Raw genomic sequence first — 11,681 nt, 5'->3', positions numbered from 1 at the left:
TGTTTTTTCATAATTAAAAATTGCTATCCTTTAGCTGATTAGATGCTCTATTATTAATAAAAATAGTAAATAATCCCTTCATTTAAAAAAAATCTTATCTCCTGAAAGAAGTAATAAAATAGTAAAATTTGTAATTTTACCTATGGGCTTACTTTATATATCTTGGAAAACAAAATGTTCATGATAAACAGTGGTTTGGGTTCTGATGCAGTTATAATTGGAAACACCAGTATGGGAGAGAATACACGTTATAGGTTATGAATGCTAACTCAGAGCAAAAAAGTTTATTCTACAATAGAACATTGGAGGAATAAAAGCAATTAAAATGTAAACAAGAAACTGTAAACAAGAAATACCATCTCTCTCTCTTTACTTGACTAGGAAATAGTCTGTACAAACTACATAGATATCAAAGGTTTTATATATGTACACAGCCAACATAATATCAAAATATATTTTATTCTGGACCTCTTTCAGATCTGATTCAAATTACAGTTGTCAAAGCAATACAATGCAAAGGGAAACTGCAACAACAACAACAAAAAAAAATGTGCCTAGAAAGGATAAAAGGTCATTGGGGACAAATCATTGTGATGTGGAACCAAAATACATCATAAGTGTAATTAACATGGTCCAGGACAGCATAGAACATCTATATCAGTCTTCCTTATACAATAATCATGAAAACTGAACAATAAAGTTCTTTAACATATACAAAAAACTGTCATGGGCTGGTTTACACTTTTACAACAGTTTTAAAGTTAACTGGGGGAATAACTAAAGAAATGATGCAGACATTTTAATCCAGTGCTATAGGTAGGCTCACAGAATTAGACCCAAAGGATTTGTAAAAATCAAAATGAAAACATTATAGCTACAATGTCAAAGTCAGGAAAGAAGAAAATTACTTCTGTATTCAACGATTACAGAGCTACAAAATGCACTCTGCGTGTTTTTGTTTGTAATGAGATGGATAAGTACATTAGACTAGATACAACATGCAGAATGTTTTCTTGAACTTATCCAGAAATTCCAAAGAAAACATCATGAAACACTTTACTAGAAAAAAAAAAATATGCCCTAGTTATTCACCCTGCTTCAACACTGTCAACATAAAGGCAGAAATAAAGAATGCTATCAATACCTCAGAACTACTGATATAAGACATCAAATTTCTAAATCAGTGTATTACAAAAGTGAACACTTCCTCTTTTTTCTCTCTTCTAAATTTAACTATAATCATGTTTAAAAAAAAAAAACTGATACTGAATGTGACACTTCAGAGCTACTACTGGAAGGAGTAATTCATAACTTCCCTACATTCCTTCCATCCCTGCTGATTCAGGAAAAGGGGGAAAAAACAAAACAAAACAAAAAACCAACCAGGGTCTCTTGTAGATTTGCTGCTATTCCACAAAATGTTGGCATTTGCTGCCATGCCACAATGTTGGTCCACTGAAATAGATTTCTGCGGAAACTGTCAACAGTAATTCACCATATGCAAGTACCATCCTTAGCATGTGATAATAAACACAAGTTTCTGTAGAAATGTACAATGTGCTTAAGAAAATGAAAATTGTTTTAAAAGAGTAAATAGCACTGCATTTGAGATTTAGTTTTCTACTTATCTAGTAAAACTTGTCATTTTTGCTCACATAAGTACGGTCATTTGTGATTCCTTTAAATAGCAAAAATGCACAGTCCTCTTTAGGCCTCTACTCAATAATAGTTTACATTACTCTTAACAAATCATTCTACATAAACAGATAGCTCCTGAAAAATAGTACTCTCTCATTAAATCTAATTTGACAGAAAGAAGTTTAAGGAAAAAAGGAGTGCTTTATAAGTTAAGTGAAAAAGTACAAATCTTTGGCCTTTCTCTTGACATTTTCATGTCAAAAAGCAAAAAACCTTCATGTAATTCATTCTAGTGATTACTTTTTGCACCATAATTTGTTTTTTTACACCACAAAAGGAGGCACTTTCAGTATCTGTAAAAGGTGTTTAATCCTAAAACATACTTACCTAGAGAATAAACAGAATTCAATACACTCTTATATCTATTAGAAAATTAAAAATTACCACTTCTAAAAGTCATTTGAAAGTCAATGATGTTACCTGATCAATGATAGGAAATGGGGATTGGAACAAATATAAGAACGTATGGGATATTTCCTACATGGAGGAGAAAGAAAAGATATTCCTTCATGTTGTTTAAGAGTGGCAGCTGCTCTTTCTTTATTCTATTTTAATCAATGAGTATTCAAGTTTTCCTTTCTAATTTTCCTTAATGATAGGTTTCTTACAGTAGCTTATACAACAATGATATAATGAATATCACAGAAAAACTACTGGATTCAGTTGATCTTCAGGAATAAGCTGTCAGAAGAATACAGGAGGAAAAATCAGCAAGAACCCCAAATACAGAACTTTACAGGCTGTGAAACTTGGTCTCTTGCAATCATGTTACTGCTCAAATTAGAGACAATCTTATTTTTGTCTTTTGGAGCAGCATCGTGGCACATCAGCAGGCAATGATGATCTTGAGAACAGCAGCAAAAATAAACAATCTCATGCTCATGAAGAACCCAAGCCTACAAAATGGATACCTTTCAGAAAAGTTTATACTTAAAAGACCCAAGACTTCAGGATAATAAAGCTCTGTATTTATAATCTTTTATATGTCCTATTGTGGCTATTATGCTTAAGTAAAATAGCTAAAGAATTAAAAAGAAAAAAACAGAAAAGATGACAATATCTTAAACATGTAGCTGTCTATTTTGGCAGCTATATTGCAGAATTTCTTGACTATCATTTTATCAGCCGGGAAAAAAGTCAGTAACTGTATGCAAATGAATAAATTGTCCATATCAAAATACAAAAGTACTATCAATAATCACCTCTGACTTTCAGATTTAAATTCAGTGCAATTGACAAATGCATCCTAAAGGAAAATGCAGCTTAAACATATTCAAAACATTTGTGTCTATTCCTGGGAGCACATTTAAAAATTATTGCACAGATTTTTTTATTTTTATTTATTTTTTTAAACAACAACAGAGGTCAACCATAGATGTGGACCTCCAGCAATAAAAGCAGGATTTCAAGTGCCAGATACTCAGCATATTAGGTTTCCTACATAAGTCACAGGGTAATTAAGTCCTAAATATCTCTAATGTGATCCAAAACCCTAAAAAGAGCTGGCACAAACCATCATGAATGACTGCCTCTCTGGATGTAAATTTTAAAAAATATTATTACAGTATCATAGTCCCCACTAACAACAACTGGGGTACATATAACAATGTATTGTGAAATTAAGTGTATTTATTCTCTTTACCAATAAGCAAATGCTATCCTACCTTAGTGAAACCAAGACTTGCTTCAATCAATGCTGTTTTGTAAAAATAGCAAAGCAACAAATGCTGAAAATCAAAGCTGCATTACTTGGGTTAAGTTAGTTTCCACTTAAACTTAGAACATAGGTTAAAATTTTAATAGTAAAGGCCTCAAAATAATTAGTGACAGAAATAGTGTTATAAATTTGCTAAGCTCAATAACAAGCAATTCCTTAATTAAAATCTTTGAGATATAAATGTGACAACTACTCTCTTCAAAACTGGACATTCCTGGATTCTTATGTTAATCATGACAAACCCTGTTAGTCACATATATCTAAACATGGCCTCATGCTATCATTTGTCTATATATTTTACTTTCAGTTGCATGAGCACAAAAGGAGGAGTGATCTGATATCTGTATCTTTATGAAACTACTTGATATTATAAAGAGTAAAAGACATGATATAGTAGTGATTACTGAAAAAAAAAAATAGCAGCTTAAATCTATCTATATTTGAAAAAATGTAGTCACAAGTACCACAAATGCAGAATCAAAGCAGCAGGGAGGTTAGTGCAATTACACTTTAAAAAAAAAAAATTCTGAATCACTGCTATTTAAAAACATCTTGAAGCAAGTCTTTTGTTTTAAAGATTGTTTTTAACCTAAGGTAGCAAACATTATGCCATGTAATGGCAGTGTTATATGCCGTTATCTTGCTTTGTATAAAGAAAAATAACATCAGAGATTTTTTAATACTGGAGTTTGGTTACATTACATATTTAAGCTTCTACACAGAATGATGGACACTTTGAGAAGCTAATCCTTATCCAGAAACATTTTAATCTCTTAAAAAACAAAGCAAAACAAACAACAAAAAACCCCAAAACTACTTTGCTCCTTTTCACAATAGTGCACATTTTAACCATAATTTAGTTATGGCTACAAAACATCAGAAGATTTTTTTTTAATGTATCTTCTCTATGGTATTTAAAAAAAAAAAAAAAAAAAAAAACATTTTGTGCCCTTCTAGTCTGTAATTGGCAGAAATATGTCCCAAAAAAGAAACTATTGCATTTAAGCCACATCACCAACAAAAACAGAGCATAATACCCTTTTACTGATGTGTCTTACAGATTGACATGACCAAAGTCATACGTTTTCATTTAATTTCCAATTCCCCCTTCCACAACATGCACCAATTGAATATATGCTCTGGGAGCCATAAAATGTACCAAACATCTACCTCTTCAAAAGAATGCATTAAAATATTTTTAAGAATTTTTTTTGTTGTTTAAAAGGTGAAAAAAATATAAACAAGAAACTGATTCACTCCCTTACTTCATGCATCCATAATCTAAACAAAAAACAAAATTTAAAAGCAAGAACAAACTACTGCTGCAAGTTTTTGTAAGTCCATTTTCTCTGTACATACAAACTGCTCACTACTGAAGGGAAAAAAGAATATAATCCATGGTGTCTGCTGATTCAAAGGGGAGAAACAAGGCTGTCATTAGTATCCAAAAACTGGTACATGTATGGTCTGGTTTTATAATGTATATTTCTTTCTCTCTTCTGTTTTTCATATCCAAAACTTCTAAATGCTATTTTAGGGGCACAGCAGATTTAGATTCCAGCACTTGGTGAACAGAATTCACAAGCTGTGACAAAACTCTGTCATCTTCAGGGTGCAATTTTGTTTATATACACTGTATGTATATATTTCTTTTAGATTTGGCTGTAGTGGACTGGCCATGGTTCAAGTGGGACTATAGCAGTACATGGGTCAGGGACAGTCATTTTGGCTATGTACACATTCATAGTCGGTCCATGGCTTCCAACTAGTAGCGCTATTTCCGAAGGTCTAACACACAAACCTGTAAGAGATTAAAATAATCAACCAGTGTGTTCCGAATTTTATGTTTAACTTTTCTATAGTACAATTTGGAATCTGTTTCTTAGTTCCAAATTCCCAAATGGGTAAAGCATAGTAATCACGAAAGTATAGGCACTTAAACCAATAGATATTGGACAGATCATTTAAGCAGATCAAGCAAATAGCCATGAACTAATACTATGGGGGAAGAACCATGGCTAGGATTTTTTAGAAATTACTATTAAAAAGAGAAAAATGCTTAAAACAGACCATTTCCTATCACTTGGACCCTAATGAAAGGTATCAGAGACTATATTCAGCTATAGCTTCAGTAAACAGCTAATGGCTATGGCTCCTTCTATCTTCCATTTGCTTTTAGAGCTTTGGAAGCCACACTAAAATTTCTGTAAAGAGCTAGCCAACCTCATCCTGAAGTATCACACATTCCTCAACGCAAGAACCAACTGCCTCTAATCCCACCTGTCTTGTGCCAACAACACACTTCTGCAGGAAGGAAAAGGCAGAAATAGGAATTAAAAATTCAAATCACTCTCAGAGTAGTACTCTGCTGTATTTAATTTCATTAATGAAGGTTTACATAAAAAATAACTGCCCATTTCTTGATTACTTTTTGCAAAGACAGCTTAAATTTTGTTTACATTATTTGAATGCAATAAACATGAAAAGTATACAACCTTCAGGGGAAAAAAGCAATACCATATCTTAAAATTTATTTTGAAAAGAACACTTTGTGTCACTACATGATAAGCCACATTCCAATGTGCACACAGTCACCCCCCATACACCCCTATACCCTCTTTGGAAATACTTGACTATACTTACTGAACCATCTGATGCACTGGCTCCAACTTTGTCTCCTGCTGCATTCCAACAAACTTCAAAAATTCCACCTGTTCCCCTATAGCTGTGAACTAGAGCACCTGTCTAAAAAATCAAAAACAAAATCTTAAAAACCATTATATTACTAAAAATTCAAATGAGATAAAAAAAGTATTTCATGATCTTATTCCTAGCAATCAGAGGTGAGACTTAGCTTCAACTATAAAATAAGTACAAGTTCTGAAATTGTAGAAATATGATGTGATGATCCTTTTATACAAAGATAATACTAGCCTGCTCTAAAAAGGTTACTCACATACACATTCAGTGTCTCCCATGTTGATAACCATTCTTGGCTAAGGTATCTTTGACCTCTTTGACACAGCTAACAACTAGAAGTAAAGATTTGGTATATGACATGAAGTAAGATTTATTGTTGTTGAAGGATGCATGCGTTTAATTAACACACAGAGAAACAAAATTAATTCAGAATTTCTTTGACAAAATTCCCAAAGAGGAAGTATAGCAAACTACTAAAAATAATTCTAATAAATCTATTATTTACTTCATATTTACTGAGTAGCCCCTAACCTAGGGGAGTTAGAAGCTAAAACAATATAAGATATGTACATTATTCTTAAAAGATGTTATGAATTAGTAAAACCAAAAAAACAAAAAACCCACAGCTGGAAATACTAACAATTTCATCAATTTAGCTGAATTGTAACTAAATTATTTTATTCCTTCATTTTTGAAAACAAAAATCATTCAGCTGTCCCCGAAAAAGTTAAAAATGTATTCTCCTATGAAACCAGTTATCAAATAGGGCAGTGGTCAGAGGTCCTGCTGTGAATACTAGAAAACTATGAAAAATGTACTTCTGGTGTTTTACCCTGACATATCTGAAAAGTTATCTCTGTAGCTTTATGATAACCTAAAAAGCCAAGCTAGAGGCAGATCTACCTAAAAACAATATGACAAAAAGCCATGTACCTTTGAAATACCTTCCATACAGCCTATCCAAGTTAACCACGAGGCTAGAAGACTGGCTTCCCTCACTTTCCTTCTTAAATTCAGTCTAGTAATATGACACAAACCATAGGTGCACCTGCTAAAGCTGATTGGATTGGGAAGGCTCAAATGGTTTTCTTATCTACTTAAAATTTCTTTCGATATATGAGACTTTGAGTACAGTAGGCCTTGAAAATCCATGATTAATGAGGGGCGAAAGGAGTGAAACCAACAAAATCTAAAGTTTCTGAGGTATAGAAAGTAAACTGTATAGTCGACCTACATATCTACAATCTACAGTCAATATTGGGGTTAAAAAACAAACAGCTTTCTTTCAAAAGCACCTGCCAATTTCTAAGCTTGAATTAGGCTATAATGAATCAATATAGTATGGTCAACAAGGCAGAGCTATGACATTTAAAAAGGCCAATGGACTGGATCATTAACATCTACCTCAAATCTCATGTATGTTGGGATAAGCCTTAAACCATACACCTCCCAAATGCTTAGGTAACACATCACCCAAGTAATGAATGAACAAAACCCCAACTAGATGTATATATAACAAAAAAATGACTCTCTCATGTACTAAAAATTAACTAGATGCCATTTTACTATTTTCACACTTAAAAAAAGTAAAATGAGAATTTTGATACACTATGGTGATACAACAAAATAATATGGGTAAGGAGCCCAAATGATCTTAAAAGCCTAGCAGTATCTTTCATGAGCACTCGAGTTTTATACTTAAATTTCATTAAAACTGATTTTGTCACAATGGACTAAATGAATGACTGAAAATTTCCCAAACATGATCAACTTACTTTTACTAAGTAAAAGGAATATATTTTTAAAAGATGTCATTCACAATAACATAGAAACCAAAGGAACCTTAGAAAACATTAAGAAGAAAAAAAGATTTTTATAGAGAAATTATAAAACTTTACTAAAGAAATAAAAGACAAATAAATGAACACATAACATATTTATGGGTGATAAAACTCAATGATAATTTCCCCCAATTTCATCTATAAATTCAATGTACTCATAAACAAAATCCAGTACATGCTCTTTTTTTGTAAATATGAAGATTAATGTGCCAAGAACAGAAAAGCAATTTTGAAGTAGAAGGGGACTTATAAAGTTAAAGTTATTAAAAAACTGTGCTATTGATTCAGGTATATACAAATGTATCAATCAAATAAAAGAGAATCTAGAAACAAATCACACAGACGAACCTGGTATATGAAAGCAGCATTATGAAAACAGTAAGGGGACAATGAATGGTACTGAGACAACTGAGTGTCCATATGGAAAGATAAAAATTATATCCCTACCTTACACCATATATAAAAAAATCAGTTCCACACAAGTTAAAAATATAAAAGAAAAATAAATAACTTAAATGCTTATGAAAAACTATCAGAGACCTCAATGACATCTACATAAGGAAGAATATATTAAGCTACAAAAAGCACCATGAAAAAGAAAGAGCTAGCTGGGTGCAGTAGCCCATACCTATAACCCCAGCTACCCAGGAGGCTGAAGCAGGAGGATCGCCTGAGCCCAGGAGTTGGAGTCCAACCTGGGCAACATAGTGAGACCCTGCCTCTAAAAATTAATTAATTAATTAAAACCCAAAAAAGAGAGACCAATAACTCCAAACAACTAAAATTAAAAACTTCTATATGATAAATACCCCACAAAGAAAATGAAAAGACAGGGAACTGGGAGATATTGCAATCCACATGACCAAGAAGGATTAGTATCCAGAATGCATAATGAACACTAACTAATCAATATGAAAAATAAAGAAAACAATTGAAAAGTGAGGGTAAGGGTAAACTCAAAAAAATGAAAAGACATTTAAAACTCATTAAGAATTAAAGGAAATGCAAATTAAAACAAAATACCATTTCATATCCACTGAACAGGAAAAATGTTTAATGGTCTGATAATCTTAGATAGGAGAAAATGGGAAATACTAAATATTGCCATTAAAAGTGTATAAAGAGTTAAACAACTTGGAGAGCAGTTTAGCATGTATGTATATATACCTTTTGGGTCCATGATTTCCACTTATAGATGTATGTACAGTAAAGCATTAGAGAAACTTTCATTCATGTACACATGTTGCAAGTATGTTCACATGTTGTTTATCATATATTAGAAGTCCCTCAATAGGACAATGAATTAAAAAACTGATATATTCATACAATGCTCTACAGCAGTCAAAATAAACCATCATTCTAGAGCTACATGTCATTTTTCTTTGGGTAAGAGAAAAGGTTTTGTTCTCTCACCTAGGCTGGTGTACAGTGGCCTGATCATATAGAGGTGTAACGTGATTATATTTCAAAAAACAAAGTAGTAAAAAAATATAAGCTTGGAAAGATATATATGATTTATTACAATTTTACCAAAGAAAATAGTAGTATATATCATTTATCATGGAAATGACAGACATTCTCTTCAGGACTGGCATAGCCTCTAGGAAAGATGAGGAAAATGGAGGTAAACACTATACATTTTAAACTTTCACATTTTATATCTACAAAGCTGTTGGAAAAAAACAAGGAATAAAATAATAATAATAAATAAGAAATCTAAATCCATTTCTAAATTCTGGCCTACAATAGGAAAATAAAACTTCAACTGTTTTCTGTCTTCACTTAGCTGGAAACTCCCCAAAAATGTATACTTACTTTAAAACCAAGAATTGCATTAATGCCACATGAGGAATAACAACCAAAAAGGAAAAATATATTTGTATCGGCAGCTGCTTCTAACTAAATGTAAGAGTACTTGACCATTTAAATAACTCAGACATACCTGTGTGTTCCAGATGTGCACACATTTGTCAAAAGAACCACTTGCCAGATACCTGCCATCAGGACTGAAAGCTACACTGTACACAGGCTCTTGGTGTTTTGTCAAAGTATGGATGCAAATCCCTCGGTCTACATCCCATAACCTAACAGTAGAATCAAAGGACGCACTGAAAAGGGAGGAAAAAAATGATTTAATAAGTAATGGAATATTTTCCCAGCCTTGTTCCCAACCTCCCACATTCAAGCACTCCTAATCAATAGCTGGCCACAAATTCTTTAAGAGAAATAGATTGGACTATTAGGAAGAAAGTATCCTAAAAACTGAAGCTAAATAAAAGAAAAAAGAAATTAAAGGCATCCCCAAGTCCCTGAATTGGAAAACATACATGAGCTAATTCACTGCAGTCCTTTTTTCTTTAAATAATCCCTTTTTACTGATACATGGTTTTGAACACTGAATAGGTTATAGTTTTAAATTTATCTTTTCTCAAAAGATGTTAAAGTAACTTTACTATGCCCCAATTACTTGGGTTTTAATCAATATATGATATCAGTCAATATTTATCACCAGATATAAAAAACCATTATGACCTGAAATATCAGTAATAAAACCCTGTGTTTAAAGGTTCCCATTAAAAATATATTCGTTGTAGGATACATTTCATGAAATCTTCCCTGATTTTCTGTCATATTAGAAATTTTATTTGTAGAAGATTCATAAGAGGAAGAATAAACCAAGAAATATCACCTTGCTAACATAAGGTTGGCATTTGGATTATTTGTCCCTGGTCCTGTTGGACTCCATTTGATAGTATAAATTTCTTTATTATGTGCTTGCAAATCATGGACACAATTGTCTTGCTTCATACTCCATATCTAAACAAAAAAGAAAAATGTATAGTATTAGTTTTCTCAACAATAAGTACATTTAAAATATTATCTGGCCTGTCCAAAATATGAGTGATGTAATCAGAATGGTTATAGAAGTCAAGAGAATATTTACAAGCAATTTAAATGTAGTAGAAATATTTAATATTCGTATGTCTGTAAAAAAAGTTAGCTTTAAGCCTTTTAAAAAGAATTCACTATTATGAGGTTTGAAGAATGAATTAACTATAGCTGTTTTAAGTCTACTTTTGATAGCTTTAGATGGTACAAACTTCAAGAAGTTCCTGAAGTAATAATCATAAAATCTTAAAGGCATAGTTCTTATACTGTTCTTTAAAAAAAACCCAAAATATCTATTAATACGTTATAATTTGCTCTCAGAATGTAGAAGTAAGCAAATTTTGTAATGGAGAAAAAATAAACAACTTCCAAATAACATGACAACTCTCATAAAACTAAGAAAAGTAGTTTCTTTCCTTACTCTGTGCTTTCTACTTACAGTTTCTCCATTCCAAAGGCTTTCAATGACCAACCCACTTGCTGAGAATTTCCAATTTTCACCTCAAGCTCAGAGTTCTCCTGAGCATCATCAGACCCACCTATCAACTCCACTTGAATGACTCAAAGATACTTAAGCTCGACATGATCTTCTCACTCCATCCAGTATTCCCTCTTCTCAGAAAATGGTTCCATAACACATCCACCTACTTTCTGCTTTAAAATCTTATGTTATCTTTAATTATTCTTAGATGAAAAAAGCTTTCTAACAATTTCTAGTTCCAACCTCTCTCACTAGCTGCAACTCAATCCAAGACACAAGACTATTTGGACAGTATCATTTCCTCATACTGGCCTTCTTTCATTTCCTCTTATGTGCTACATACTGTTCCGAAGAA

At 32.2% G+C, this 11,681-nt stretch overlaps 1 protein-coding gene across 16 annotated transcripts in view; it reads right to left on the bottom strand.

The window, feature by feature from the left end:
- Positions 1–440: 440 nt before the first annotated feature.
- Positions 441–11,681, bottom strand: part of TBL1XR1 (TBL1X/Y related 1) — a 162,696-nt gene continuing 151,455 nt past the window's right edge. For all 16 annotated transcript variants that reach the window (XM_076003746.1, XM_012753041.3, XM_076003723.1 and 13 more), the window contains 4 exons: positions 10,646–10,773; positions 9,899–10,064; positions 6,059–6,160; positions 441–5,216 (listed from right to left, as the gene is read on the bottom strand). In XM_076003746.1, coding sequence (XP_075859861.1) covers positions 5,190–5,216; positions 6,059–6,160; positions 9,899–10,064; positions 10,646–10,773 — 423 coding nt within the window. In that variant the 3' untranslated portion in view covers positions 441–5,189. The remainder of the gene's footprint in view (positions 5,217–6,058; positions 6,161–9,898; positions 10,065–10,645; positions 10,774–11,681) is intronic.

The sequence above is a fragment of the Microcebus murinus genome, chromosome 1 (assembly GCF_040939455.1).
Source record: "Microcebus murinus isolate Inina chromosome 1, M.murinus_Inina_mat1.0, whole genome shotgun sequence".
In the NCBI taxonomy this organism is placed as follows: Eukaryota; Metazoa; Chordata; class Mammalia; order Primates; family Cheirogaleidae; genus Microcebus; species Microcebus murinus.
Note: the sequence above shows the minus strand (reverse complement) of the source record. Positions and strands in the feature narration are given on the sequence as shown.